This window comes from Carassius auratus, chromosome 19 (assembly GCF_003368295.1).
Source record: "Carassius auratus strain Wakin chromosome 19, ASM336829v1, whole genome shotgun sequence".
Taxonomy (NCBI): domain Eukaryota; kingdom Metazoa; phylum Chordata; class Actinopteri; order Cypriniformes; family Cyprinidae; genus Carassius; species Carassius auratus.
This window is the reverse complement of record NC_039261.1, coordinates 6,718,598-6,732,965: the sequence shown is the minus strand read 5'-3', so window position 1 is coordinate 6,732,965 and position 14,368 is coordinate 6,718,598. Positions and strand designations below refer to the sequence as shown.

Sequence of the window (14,368 nt, the reverse complement as noted above, 5' to 3'; positions counted from 1 at the left end):
TCTGATGATTTCGTTGTACATCTAATATCTCACTTAATATTTTTCACACAAAGTATAAATGGGTTTTATACATGAATCTGCTTTTATATTTTAGGAAGGGGTCCCTTACAAGGGGATCATTACATTTGGGAGTCCATGGCATTTATTATAAATGCATGAAAAATAAGTGAATTTGTCAGCACATGGTTCTTTATTGAAACAAATAGATTCTGTCCCTGACAGCAAAGTTAAACAGAGCAGCGATGGGGAATCATCAACTTGGCAAACGAGAACAGAATGTGAAGTATTCACCAAGCTCCATGCTGGTAATTTAAAGCAATACAAAACATAAATTAATTTAAAATGATAGTGCTTTTAAACTGTAATGTACTCAGCTTGTATACATTTTTAATGTGACACCTCATGTCCTACTTTAAAATATACGGATTCTACACGCAACAAACATTGACAGTAAAAGCTTCTCGGTGCCATCTGCTGGCAAGCAGTGAATCTTTATAAAATATTACACAACAAACATTTTTTGGGGTTTATTTTATACTTATACAAATGTTTATTTTGAATTTGAATTACAAAAAAAAAAAAAAAAACAAGAGCTTCAAAACGAAGAAAAAAAAAATCAATAGAAAACACTTAAAATGGTTTGATCTTTTGGTATTCAGCACTGGCTAATGCTTGATGACCAGGTTTCCCTCTGAGTCTTGGGTGAAAAGCATCTCTGGCTCTAGATCTGATTCCTCCTCCTCTTTTTCTAAAGAAGCGGCAGATGGACTATTCCCGTAATCTTTCCCCACAGATAAATTGCTGTGGTCTCTTACTGGGCTCCTTAAGTGCTGGTCACGATGAGCAATCACACAGAAGCCCTCGGAGTCCTGAGTGAACAATGTAGCAAGGGTTTCTCCAGCCATCTCTGCGTTTGCAAGTTCCTTACCTGATTTTTTGAGGGGAAAAGTGTTTTTCTCCTTCAACCTGTACTTAGCTGGACTGGAAATTAGATGGCGTTTAAAAGGGGATGTTGGAGCATTTTTAATAGGTGATGCAGGCCAGCTATTCTCTTTCCCCCTCGGTTTCATGGGTGATGCCTTATTTTTGTGCCAAGTCTGCTCCTGATTTTTATTAGTATTCACAGAAGCACTCCATCTTTTGTGGATTTCATTGACAGGCCTAGAGGTTAAGATGGACCCCTTAACTGAGGCCTTCTGATCTCTTAAATCATGTTTGTCCGTGTGTTTAGGACCTGGAGACTTAAGGTAATGCTTATGTGCATCTTCAGAGGGCTTCCAGACCATCAGATCATAGTTCTCCGGGGACTCCTCATGAAAGAAAGTCTCAGTTTCAGGAATTGTCTGATTTGGATAGTCATTTGAAGCTTCTTTATTCCAATATTCTTGTGTCTCTAACACATTTTCTGTATAATGGAGAACATGTCTCCTTTTTTCAGGCGGTTCTTCTTCCTCTGGCTCAGTTCCGCATATTAAATGGAGAAAAGACTGTTCTTTTTTGTCCTTGGCTGACAATCTTTCAAAATCTTCATCACGGTACACCTCAGATATTTGACTGGGTGACTCTGCAGATGGCTCCAAGGTCACGTCATGTTTCCGTTTGCCCCCGGTGCGTGCCTCTGTGTGCATGGAACTGGACAATCCAGAAGGAGCCACACTTGGGTTTGGGTCTGGGCAAACAAATCGCAGTCAGAAAAAGAAAAAAGGTAATTATTATTAGTTATTATTTAGTTTGAACTGTTTATCATCACATTAAAGATATATATATATATATAAAACGTAATCTGAGACAGTTACACGATGAAACAACTCTCGAGTGTCTTACCTCTGGATTTGGGTGAAAAGAAGGTCGATATAGTGCTTTGTCTCGTGACAGGCATGTTGAGTTTGGTCTGAGTGAAGCTGAGTGCGACTGCCACACTGTATCCCCCTGATCTCGCGAGTGGGTTCAGGAGTTTGGATATTGGACGGGTCAGCTGTTTCTGAGAAAAAAAAATAATAATAATTTAAGATCTATTAAATATAATTTAAGATCCCTCATCTCTCATGTAGTATTAATTATTTTTTTTACGAAGACAAAATGAAAATAATATTTCCAATATTTTTGTCTAAATATATTTCATTAGAATTCAGTTGTTGTTACCTGTTGTTTCTTTTCTTTTATCTCTTTTGTGTCGAGCCATATTCCACATTCTTCTTCTTTAGCTGATGCTGCAGGTTTCACTTTAGTGTTCTTTGTGGATTTCATTGTTTACAAATCCCACACACTCAAATAACCAGCCTCTCTCTTTATATACGGGACAAACAATTACCTGAAACGCTTAAAGTCTCGTGTACAAACAAAGCTAACACTCGATATCAACATTTACAACGTTACGTTTCAGTTTTTTAGATACAGTTTCTCCAGCTCCTCTGTTCACTGTAGCTGTCTTGTAATTCCCGCGCGCGTATTCAAAGACACTCTCGGTTGCCAAATATTCTTGTGAATGACCAATAAATCAGTTCTGCTAGATTAATAGCACTGGTTATAATAATGAATGTTATCGTTTTACGATTATGTATAAAACATTATATCAAACCGTTATTATCATGTAGTTATGCATTTCATAAGTGAGTGAATAGTGTATTTTATATTCAAAGATATATTTATTAGTATGCAAATATTAAAGGGACTTGGCAACCCGTTACCATGAAACGTGTGCATAAATGTTACAGTTTTCCTCGAATGTTAAATTGAATAAATAAAAATTCCTATCACTTGAGATTAAATTGTAAATTATTTGCATAAACAAGTTTTGTAATAAAGAATAAATCAGCGAAAGCAAGACGTTACGAAATAATCCGGCGACGTCACGTGATACGTCAGCTTTCAACGGTGGGTGACGTCAATATAAGGGTGAGTGAATGATCTTTTTCCTTGTGAGTTTTTGCTAAAAATGACTTGAATGTTTTAATAATATGTCATCTTATAACACATTAACGTTAAAGACGTATATAAGGTGTGAATTAACGAGAGAAATTAACGTCTATTGTACTCTGGCAGCGGACTGGAAGCAATATCTTAGCTAGCCAACGTTAGCTATGCTAACATCGCTGTGTATTTGTCAGGAAATAAACAAAACAAAATGAGCGGTTGTTTTATATACTTCGCTTAGGATTCACAATACCTGGCATCAGTCAGCTCCCTTAATGTGTCAAATCTAACACACTGTCTGTCTGTCTGTCTGTGAGTTTAAACTGGATTTTCTTGACCACAATGTGTATATAAACACACTGAGATCAGATCAGTCGATTTTGACATGCAACCACTGTGTATATCATTTATTCCACTGAGAATAGCGCTGACCCGTGGCTAAACCCAACATAATGATCTGACTATCGCTTCAGTTGTTTTGTAGTTCATCATGTTTCATGGAATACCTGCCTCTGGAGGGATGGGAGGAGGTGAGTGAGGGAACCTGCTTTATCATGAGCCTCTTAAAAACTAAAGCATCTCATACTACTTCTACACTTACACATATTTTCATTAGTCTCATATCTGATTTTATATGTTTTGCCTTTCTGCTTTTAACTTAACCAGCACCTGCCAACAAACCAGAACTGTATGAGGTAATAATGTTAAATTGTGCGCATAAGTTATAATAATGGACTCATCTGTCATCATTCCTCTGTGTTTAAATTACATTTTTGTCTGTTACAGGAAGTGAAATTGTACAAAAATGCCAGAGAAAGAGAAAAGTAAGTTAACCAACATCATACTGTTCAGGAATGGCTAATTTGAGTCTCTTTATTTATTTGTCTTATTGATTGATGTCACAATAAAGATGATTCAGAATGGTGATTATATGATGGGGTTGCAATTAATGCACTTTTTATTTTGTTTTGAAAGGTATGACAACATGGCAGAGTTGTTTGCTGTGGTCAAAACACTTCAGGCCCTGGAAAAAGCCTACATTAAGGACTGTGTGACTCCAAACGAGTTAGTCACTTAATTTGTTTGTGCAAAACATTGTGAATTAAGGTGTGGTCACATTGAAATCCAGAAATTTTAATAGGAGTCCACATGATTGGAAGTTTTATGAGTGACTTCTGTGTGAGCTGTTCTTCATCCATCAGTGATCTATAACAATAGACAATGGGATTTGTTTGCCCATAAACTGTTGTCAGTGTGACCACTCCCTTATTTACATCTATTTATATAGCCTAATAAATATTTGTTTTGTTTTTGCAGATACACAGGGGCTTGCTCAAGATTGCTTGTCCAGTACAAGGCTGCTTTCAAACAAGTCCAGGGATCAGATGTGGGCTCCATTGATGACTTTTGTCGCAAATACAGGGTATAGTTTATTTTGCATTCATGTAACTCTAAATTATTATATTTTAATGCGCTTTCGTATCTTTGGGTAGTAATTTGCTAGTCCAGTGAATTGCATGCAGATCAGTATGCTTAAGTTTTGTTTTTTTTCCCCTGTGTGTTTTTGACAGCTGGATTGTCCGCTGGCTATGGAAAGGATCAAAGAGGATCGACCAATCACCATTAAGGATGACAAGGGCAACCTGAATCGCTGCATTGCAGACATAGTTTCTGTATGTATCTTGAACACTTTATATAGTAATTTTATGCAGCCTAGAATGAATAGCTCATTGAGGTTATGCCAGAACGCCCCAGTGTTTACTGATTGAGCACAGAGGATCCCTTCTTGTCCCAACAGTTCCATTAAGTAGATTTATTTCATCAGACTAGAAGAAATAATCCAGGGCTCCACAGAAGAGTGTGGCCATTTAGCAATCATAATAACTGGCAAAACCTGCTTCTTTTACCCTTTTTAATCTTGGTTTTCTCTTATGCAGCTCTTTATCACAGTGATGGACAAACTTCGACTTGAGATTCGTGCCATGGATGAGGTACTCATTTCACAGAATACATCTGCTTAATTAGATTAACCTAGTGTTATTTAGAGACAGTTTAAGTCTGATTAACGGAGAACATTGTTTTATAGATCCAGCCTGACCTGAGAGAGCTCATGGAGACCATGAATAGAATGAGCAACATGCCTCCAGATTCAGAGGCCAAAGACAAAGTCAGCCTCTGGTAAGTCTAGTTTTTCTGTAGAAATACAGTACCATTCAAAAAAGAAAAAGTGACAGTAAAGACATTTATAATTTTGCTAAATCTTTGTATTTCATTTTTTTCATTAATATTCATAGAAAAATCCTGGGATAAAACAAATGTTTAACATTGATAATAATTAGAAATGTTTGCTAAGGACCAAATGAGCATATTTGATTGATTCCCGAAGAATTATGTGACACCAAAAACTGGAGTAATTTTTGCAAATCACATTAAGAATGCATTAAATAAAATTGCTCATCTGCAAAAATCTAAAGCCACAACTAAATCAACCTGCCTGAGAAACAACTTCAGTTTCCCTGCACTGTAAAAGCAATGCTCACTGTGTTGTTCTTCCTCACAGGTTGACCACACTAAGCAGCATGTCTGCATCTGATGAGCTGGATGACTCCCAGGTTCGCCAGATGCTGTTTGACCTGGAGTCTGCCTACAACGCCTTTAATCGTTTCTTACACTCTTCTTAAATGTTCCTTCCCTCTCTGAGCTCGCTTAACTCCTTTCCACTAGCCCTTTTTTTTTTATATAACCAAACCTTTGTTTCACTATCCCTATTTTGCCTGTGTCTCTTGTAGGAATGTAGGAACTTTAAGTCTAATTAGAGTACTGCTTACTATGGCTTATGTTATTCAGTAATATAATCAGGTTTATGTTATTCACAGATCTGAAAATTAATAGTAGTAGATTTTTTTTGTGTAATGTAAAGAGATTTTTCTATCACATGGTAGACTGAAAGTGTTCCCTAGAATGGCAATAGCGAATACAGTAGCCAACTGAGATGCAAAGAGTGCATTATAGGAAGGAGTTTATTATAGGAAAAGGATGCTTGCCTCTATAAATACATATCTTGAATGAACATATGAGTTGATAGTCTATGGATCTCATAATATCTTCTAGAAACAGGTCTGATACTGAATTCTCAGTGCTGAATTTTATTTTCCCTAGCTATGCACTTTCCTTTTTTTTAATAGATGTTTTCTCAGTATTTAAATGACAATGTGAAATGTGCTCATTCATTTACAGTACTTTAACATTTGTTTATAACTTGACTTTTATAAAAGCTTGATTAAGAACTCTTTCCTTGGCATGGTGTTGGTCTAGCTCACTTTATGTAATAAGGCATATTTATTAAATGACCTATGTAAATAAAATAGTTTTGAAATAAAACACAATACTTTGGAAATAAATATTTGTGATTATATGGACAACTCTGATTATATGTACAAACAATTATATTAAACACTTTCATTTGGTTGAGTACCTAAATATAATGTCTACTAGCAGACAGGACACAGTAATGCATCATATATCCATATCTGCGCCATGTTAATTACATTCAAACCGAAGCAAATTGGACAGGTTTCTTAAACCCTATACTAAGGGTGATTTGTGTCGGATTTTATTTTTCGTGATTTTGTTGGCGAAAGATTTCCCCAAACAATCAAGTATGGGTTTAAGTTGGTCGTTCGCGGTGCTGACCAAACAAAAGCTGCTTGTTTTGAAAGTGACTTCTGTGTAGGCAATGTTTTGTACATAAGTATATAACTGAAATTTCTCTAATGTAACCGCACTTTTAGCAAACATGCGGCTCCTTTAAGAGATTGCGTCCTATGTGTCGTCTCCATGGCGACAAACAATTACAAACCCAAGCGATGCGTAACTTTGTACAAGGCTACATGAGCAGCCACCGATATATTAACGGTGAAACAAAGGACACGAACGTTTGCTTTTAGCAGGTAGAGATTAGAGTTTATATAACTCCGTTTAAATGTTTGGATGGTCAACAGTGATTAAGATAAACGCGTGTTGAATTCGTGTTTAGAATTATTATTCGGCATAAAAAGCTCACTCCTGACGTCAGTGGATCTTGTGTTTAGTTTTAGTTTATTAAATCTGTTTTGTTGCAATCCTGCATTCCTCAAGGAGCCAGGATTTTATTCCTGCCATGATCAAAATCAATCAACTTTAAGAATCATTTTAAGAGGCAAAACAGGAAATAGACGGAATGAACATCACAGAGGTGGAAGAACACATCACTCTGAAATATGAAATCAAGAGAAGACTTGGGAAAGGGGTAAGATGTTCATTTAAATTTAGAATTAAAAAATTATAAAATTTAGATGTTAATTTACTGTCCTTATGTGTTTAAAAAGTGCCAAGACGAACCTTTTAAAATCTTACATGGCTATATAACAGCCAGACAGGGTAATGTATTTGCTGTTATGTTCATTGTCTTGAATTAGACCAGCTGGACTTTCCTAAATAACATTTCAGGAATAATTTGTATTAAATCCAACCTAGAACTGAAACTTTGGAGTAAAAATCTAATCTACAAAATAGTAAATCTAACATAAAATATGTATGTGGAAAGAAAGGCCACCCTTTGGATAAGTAATGGCAGAAAACATCATAGGAAAACTGCTTGAATTGCTAATAATTACAGTCAGTACACAAAGGTTCTGGGGACTGCATGATCTCTCCTCTGTCACTCCAGTAAATAAATGCAAACTGCAGTGAGCACAAATTACTTAAATGAGGGTTTCATGGCAACCCTTCCCTGACAACTGACCATTAAGTCATACACTGTATGTTTTCCTTCAATCAACTATAATTTTATTAAGGTGTACTTTCTTATCTGCATCACAGGCATATGGAATTGTTTGGAAAGCTGTGGACAGAAAAACAGGAGAGACTGTTGCTGTGAAGAAAATCTTTGATGCCTTTAGGAATCGAACAGATGCTCAGGTTAGAGACAAGTTAAATAGAGAGGTGGAGAATAAGGAATGGTCTGACATAGCAACAAAATATACAAAACTATTTTACTTCTACTGTATGTATGAATAGGAAAACCTCAGTTATTCAGATCAGTTATTCATTTTTTTTTAACTGTATCAAATTTTCTGTATTTTCCCATAGAGAACATTCAGAGAAATTATGTTCCTCCAGGTAAGATTATTGCCCTTTGACCAAACCTTAGAAACCAATTATTCATGTTTCTAACCACATTTACAGTACTGCTCAAAAGTATGTTGTTGGTAAGATACATTTTTTTTATAGTATTTTCTAATTCTCACAAAGCTGAATTTATTTGCTCAAATATACAGTAAAACAGTAATATTGTTCAATATTATTATAATTTAAAATAATTGTTTTCTATTTTCAATATACTGTATATATTAAAATGTAATTTATTCCTGTGTCCTTTAGAAATTATTCTAATATGCTAATTTGGTGTTATTAAAAAAAAAAAGAAAAAAAATTCTCATTGTTGAAAACAGTTGTTGTGCTCATATTTTGTTCTGCTTATTTGAATTAGAAACCTTTTGTAACATCAGTTCCTTTGCTGTCACTTTTGGTCAATTTAATGCGTCCTTGCTCAATAAAAGTATTCATATATTTTGTCTACTGACCCCACAAAATAATCACCTTAAAAACTTAATTCTGTGTTTGTTAAGGTATCAAACTTCCTTCTTGTTTTCCCTTTTGCAGGAGTTTGGGGATCATCCTAACATAATTAAATTACTGAATGTCATCAGAGCCCAAAATGACAAAGACATTTACCTTGTGTTTGAATTCATGGGTAAGAGACCATTTGTCTGATCTATCCTGGAGCTTTTTGCACTTAGTAGCCAGTACTCTTCACAGCATTATATTCCAATTAATTGCACTTTATGGCATTATACATAATTCCAAGTTACTGTTATTAACGTAATTTGATTTTGTTCACAATGCGTATACTATATTCACACTGACTTTTCTTTTCAGACACAGACCTACATGCAGTAATAAAGAAAGGAAGTCTATTAAAAGACATTCATAAGCGTTATGTTATGTACCAACTTCTTAAAGCGACAAAATACCTTCATTCAGGCAATGTCATTCATAGGGACCAAAAGGTATGTCACATCTTTTAACATGAATTCATGCCTACAGAATTGATTTAAACCATTTAATGTTTAAATCATTCTTTTATTTTTATTTCCTAAAGCCATCCAACATCTTACTAGACTCAGACTGCTTTCTGAAGCTGTGTGACTTTGGCTTGGCAAGATCCTTGTACCAGACCCAAGAGGATGCTGTGAATCCTGCCTTGACAGAGTATGTGGCAACACGATGGTACAGAGCCCCTGAAATTCTCTTGGGATCCAGTAGGTGCGTGGCTCTCTAACATTTTATAATCTATTAATCATAATATATAGTAGATTATAATAATGGGTCCTCTATTTTTTGTAGGTACACAAAAGGTGTGGACATGTGGAGCATAGGTTGCATTCTGGGAGAGATGCTCCTGGGCAAGCCTCTCTTCCCCGGGACGTCTTCCATTAATCAAATCGAAAGAATCATGAACGTCATTCCACATCCTTCAACAGAGGGTGAGTTTGAATTTGACATGAGACTTGTTCTCTCAGGCAACAACTAAATAAACCAGCCGCAAAGAATTATGGGTTGTTTTGTCAATTATTAATTTATTAAAATCACAAAACAAACTTTGCTAATAGGATTGTGTAATATTTTTCTCAGATGTGTTGGCTATCAGATCAGAGTATGGGCCTTCTATGATTCAGAGAATGCTGCTTAGGTATGTGTTATATGTATTATATGTATGTATTATATAATGTTAATATTTAACAGTTTGTCTTCATTGTTCATTCTGTGGTCGTTTAGATGATCTTGAATGATGACTCTGCTGACATCATAACCATGTTTGATGTGAACGTGTGTTTAGACCTCAGGTGCCATTAGATGAAATTCTGCCGGCATCAGTGCCACCGGATGCCCTTGATTTAGTGCAGCGCCTGCTGGTTTTCAATCCAGACAAGAGACTCAGTGCAGAGGAAGCTCTGCAGCACCCTTATGTTTCCAAGTCAGTTTTGCTTTTAGTTATTTAACATTTTTAAATTATAATGTAAATCAACATGAAATCAAAATTGACCCTGTCTAATTTCCATAATCACAGCACTTGACACAGTGTTTTCGATCTTAAGTGCACTATATTTGAATGAAATTAAAATATGATAACAATTGATAAATGGCTATTAAAGGGATAGTACACCCTAAAATTAAAATTCTGTCATTAATGACTTACTCTTATGTCGTTCCGAACCCATAAGAACACAAATTAAGATATTTTTTTGATGAAATCCGAGAGTTTTCCGACCCTGCATAGACAGCAATGCAACTGAAATGTTCCTAGGCCTAGAAACAAAGTACATTTTAATATTTTAAGTATTAAAATAGTCCATGTGACATCAGTAGTTCAACTGTAACGTTATGCAGCTACAAATGCATTGTTGTTATACAAATAAATTATTTACTTAATATATAAATTAATAATAATCCCTCTTCTTTCTATTTGTCATGTAAGATTTCACAACCCAGCCAGAGAGCCTAGTTTGGCCTATGATGTCATTTTGCCAGTGGACGATGACATCCAACTCTCTGTTACTCAGTACAGAAACAAACTCTATGAGGTGAGTGAACACTTGCCATTCATTATTTTCTCGTTTTGCACAGATTTATTTTGATCTTTGTCTTGTGCTTTGTTTTGAACAATCATAATGTTGTGAGTGTACACAGTCATAGGATTTCTGTTATGGTAACAAATGCTGTTCCACAGTGACAAAAATCATTTCTCCTGAAAACTTATCACACAAACTGAGCATAAATAATCGTTCACTGAAGTTTAAAAAGTTTGGGTTCGGTATGATTTTTATTTTTAAGAGAATAAACAGTAGATAGAGAGAGCTATTTTACATTGTCATAATATTTTTCAATATTACTGTTTTACTGTATTTTTTGTTTAAATAAATGCAGCCTTAAAAATCATTTAAAAATTTGAAAAATTTAATCGACCCCAGCTTTTGAATTGTTGTATTTTTACATCAATAATATATGAGCAAATGCTTAAAAACAACTGTCCAATTTCTCCTGGAAAAGATGATCCTGGAAAAAAGGGCCAGTCGGCAGATGCACAAACAACCTCATTTCGCACAGAAATCAGAGGAGAAGACTGCAGAAGTGAATGGGGACAGTGGAATAGACAAAAGCAAGGAAACAGTTGCTGGGTCTCAAAGAGGAGGCAAGCGTAGCGTGGATGGAGATCATGACAGGAAATCTCCTAATGACAAGAAGAGCTCTAATGGAACTGGAGCAGCTGTTGCGAAACCTCTCACTAGGCCTGAGCAAACACACTCGGCTCCTGAAAGCACCAGCCCAGCAGTGAGCCCCAGTGCGGTCAAAACCTCATATAACCCCATCACACACATGCCTAGTGAGTTCTGTTTAATAGTGGTTGTACAGGACCATTCAATTGCCACACTTATACATTCTATTACGTGTAGTGCACATACGGCTTTGCTCACTGAAGGTTTCAACTTTTATGATAGAATATATACTACCATAGAATAGACTGCAACTATACTACATAGCATATGCACTATTGAATGTTATTTAAAGAAAATATTATTTTTATTCAGCAAGGTGCATTTAATAAACATTTATAATGTTGCAAAATATTTTAATTTAAAATAAATGCTGTTCTTTTGTAACTTTCTGGTTATCAAAGAATTTAAAGTATTTTTTTTTTATTTTTTTTTTTGCTTTTTCATTTAAAAATATAAGCAGCACAATGACATTTAACATTGTAAATAAAATTAATTTTTTTCTTTACATTTTATTTTACACCAAATCAGCATATTAGAATTATTTCTGAAGGATCTTGTAACACTGAATACTTAGAAACTGTTATTTTAAATTATACATAAATTATATAGTTTCACTGTATTTGTGATTAAATAAATGCAGCCTTGGTTAACAAGAGTCTAATTAAAAAAAACATTTTAAAACCACAAATTTTGAAATGAATATTACTCATTAGATAGCCATAAAAGGTATTATCCATTTATTTTCCAGATGGTTTAGTCAAACTGCACCACTACCCAGCTCACTCCCAGCAGATTGGGAGGAGGAATCAGGATACTGGAGATATTCTGCCTGCAGATGGTGCTAATGGGCCTGTGGTACGTCCTGCGGTTTCATTTTATATAAGAGCTGTTGTCTATTCAACATTTAAAGTCATTTTATGTGGTTATATGGTGCAGTTTTTTGCAGTGTCCATTTAAAATGTGTCATCTGTTAATTTCTTCCAATCAGGGTGTAGACCAGCGAGGTCGCTCTGCCCCTGTGGCACGCACAAACTCGTTCTCTCTCACACTATCACAGCCCCAAAATAATCCCCTGATTCGCAAGGATGAACCCATTGTTTCCCCTGGGTTATGTGTCACCTCTGCTCGCTTGGTGAGTGGCCTTTTGTTTTTTGGTGGGGCAAAAATGTTTCAGAAAATCACAGCTACCATATATTCAACCATTAATGTTTCCAATTTGCGTAAAACCCATGTGACCTGTGTGTCTCTTGTTTACTCTGACCTGGGAACATTCAGTCACCCGACACAATCTATTGGTTGAGGCTGTGTACCTGTATGTCACAAGCTAGAAAGCAATGCCATGTTGAAAATCCCCCTCAGTTTTGACGCATATCAGGAGGTCTTACTGCCATCTGTTCTAGTGTCTGCATTCTACTTTTTTATGCTATAGTCTTTTTGTACCTTAGATCACCTTCATTACTTAGTTTTTAATAAATGATATGTCTGATATGTTTTTTCCTCATTATGATATCTTAATATCCTACTGTACAGAACCAGCGGTCTAATTCACGTGATGCCAAGCTTCCTCCAAGGTTCAGCAAGAAGGTTTTCCAGAGCACTTCAAATGTTTCTGCAGCCGGCGATCCTCGTGCCAGACTAGGCAGTTATTCTCAGGCATATGGGACTATCAGCAAAAGTGGACTGGACAATCTACTTAGGAATTGCCACTAAGGTGTAAAGTGTGAGATTGGTGGAGAAATCACCGTAGGAGGCAGACAGCCATTGGAATCTCCCAGATCAAATAGAAATACTGGATTTCACATGACAAGATAATTATCATCATCACATGCTCTGAAGATGATCGCCATTGTGGAAATCCCAGATTAGTGCTGCCAGTAACTTTTTTTTCTGAATAGTTTAAATTCAAGTGTCAACATCTTGTTTGTAAATATGTGGTGAAAACATTTATTAAATGTGTAGAGAACATCTTTGCCATTTGTATGTGTCCATGATTCTAAAGCATTTTTATTATATGTAAGTGTTATTTTATTTTAATATCATATATACATTACATTAATCATCTTGTGGCCCTAAGTAATATATATTTAGGTAATTTATATTTAGGGGACATATTTGTTTTTCCCCAACTGAATCAAATTGCATAATATTTCAAAAGACAACATGCTGAGCATCATGTCTCCAATTTCCATACATCATTTGCCTGTTTTGTTGCATCATTTAAATGCAAACAGTGAAGAACCCCATTAACCTCTTGAGACCCTGTGGCCTCATATGAGGACATTATATTTTTGTGAATTTCTCTGAGTCTGTTCATGCCACAGTTTTAGATCTGGATGTCCTGTACAGAGCACATTCAGGGCTTTTCAGAGATACCAAATGATTGGATGTTTCACATGACCACTCCCTCTCCTTGGTCATCAAAATGTCTGAAATTAATTTAGTGACACTCTTATAGAAATATGATAATATTTCTATAATATATTGTAGTTATCATTTAAATCTGTCTAATTTTTAAATTCTGTGTCATAAATCAACATCTCAGAAATATGTTATGGGGTTTCAAATTAAAATATGACTTTCTGTTACTAAACAGGACATTGATTTCATACATGTCCTCAGATGAGGACACCGGGACTAAACGCATGCTTATGACGCATTTTTGGAGACATAACAAATGAATAGAGAAAGAAATTATATTTCAATATTCTATGAAATATTATATATTATTATGAAAATCTTGACAATTATTACTCACATTATTACACTTCTTTTTTCATTACATGTTGCCCCAAAAACACATTTATATGCAAATTAGATTTAGTTTATAGATACATTGTATATAATTAGAAAACCCATTAATGGTAATTTTACACACATTTTGCAGAAAGAAAAATGTTATACTGAATTATTCTGTTATACCATAGTTGAGAATCATCTTTATACAAAGTTTGGTAAAAAAAAAAAAAAAAATCTTGAACATTAAAAATTTATTGGTGATTTAAAAAAATCTATTGTTTTTGCCTATGCATTTTCATTCATGTCTTTTCATTTTTTTTTTAGAAATTGAGTCCCGATGT

At 35.1% G+C, this 14,368-nt stretch overlaps 3 protein-coding genes across 4 annotated transcripts; 2 read left to right on the top strand and 1 right to left on the bottom strand.

Annotated features, from left to right (window-relative positions):
- Positions 1-87: 87 nt before the first annotated feature.
- On the bottom strand, positions 88-2,471 carry aunip (aurora kinase A and ninein interacting protein). Its single transcript, XM_026288579.1, has 3 exons — positions 2,143-2,471; positions 1,825-1,981; positions 88-1,669 (listed from the first exon to the last, which is right to left on the bottom strand). The coding sequence occupies exons 1-3, from the start codon at positions 2,245-2,247 to the stop codon at positions 666-668; spliced, it is 1,266 nt and encodes a 421-aa protein (XP_026144364.1). The 5' UTR covers positions 2,248-2,471; the 3' UTR covers positions 88-665.
- Positions 2,472-2,833: 362 nt separating this feature from the next.
- vps28 (VPS28 subunit of ESCRT-I) lies at positions 2,834-6,296 on the top strand. Of its 2 annotated transcripts, none has more exons than XM_026288572.1 (10): positions 2,834-2,895; positions 3,387-3,443; positions 3,580-3,608; positions 3,700-3,737; positions 3,889-3,978; positions 4,231-4,336; positions 4,485-4,586; positions 4,851-4,904; positions 5,000-5,091; positions 5,474-6,296. In XM_026288572.1, the coding sequence occupies exons 2-10, from the start codon at positions 3,404-3,406 to the stop codon at positions 5,592-5,594; spliced, it is 672 nt and encodes a 223-aa protein (XP_026144357.1). In that variant the 5' UTR covers positions 2,834-2,895; positions 3,387-3,403; the 3' UTR covers positions 5,595-6,296. The 2 variants fall into 2 exon arrangements, with proteins under 2 accessions (XP_026144357.1, XP_026144356.1); XM_026288571.1 differs by having other exon boundaries at positions 2,871-2,895; positions 3,339-3,443; positions 5,474-5,655.
- A 145-nt stretch (positions 6,297-6,441) lies between these two features.
- Positions 6,442-13,261, top strand: mapk15 (mitogen-activated protein kinase 15). The gene is made up of 14 exons (XM_026288567.1): positions 6,442-7,201; positions 7,774-7,872; positions 8,044-8,073; positions 8,617-8,707; positions 8,893-9,023; positions 9,116-9,279; positions 9,361-9,500; positions 9,649-9,706; positions 9,854-9,991; positions 10,493-10,598; positions 11,065-11,398; positions 12,040-12,146; positions 12,280-12,423; positions 12,822-13,261. Exons 1-14 carry the CDS (start codon positions 7,133-7,135, stop codon positions 12,999-13,001), a joined length of 1,791 nt encoding a protein of 596 aa, XP_026144352.1. The 5' UTR covers positions 6,442-7,132; the 3' UTR covers positions 13,002-13,261.
- The last annotated feature ends 1,107 nt before the right edge of the window (positions 13,262-14,368 follow it).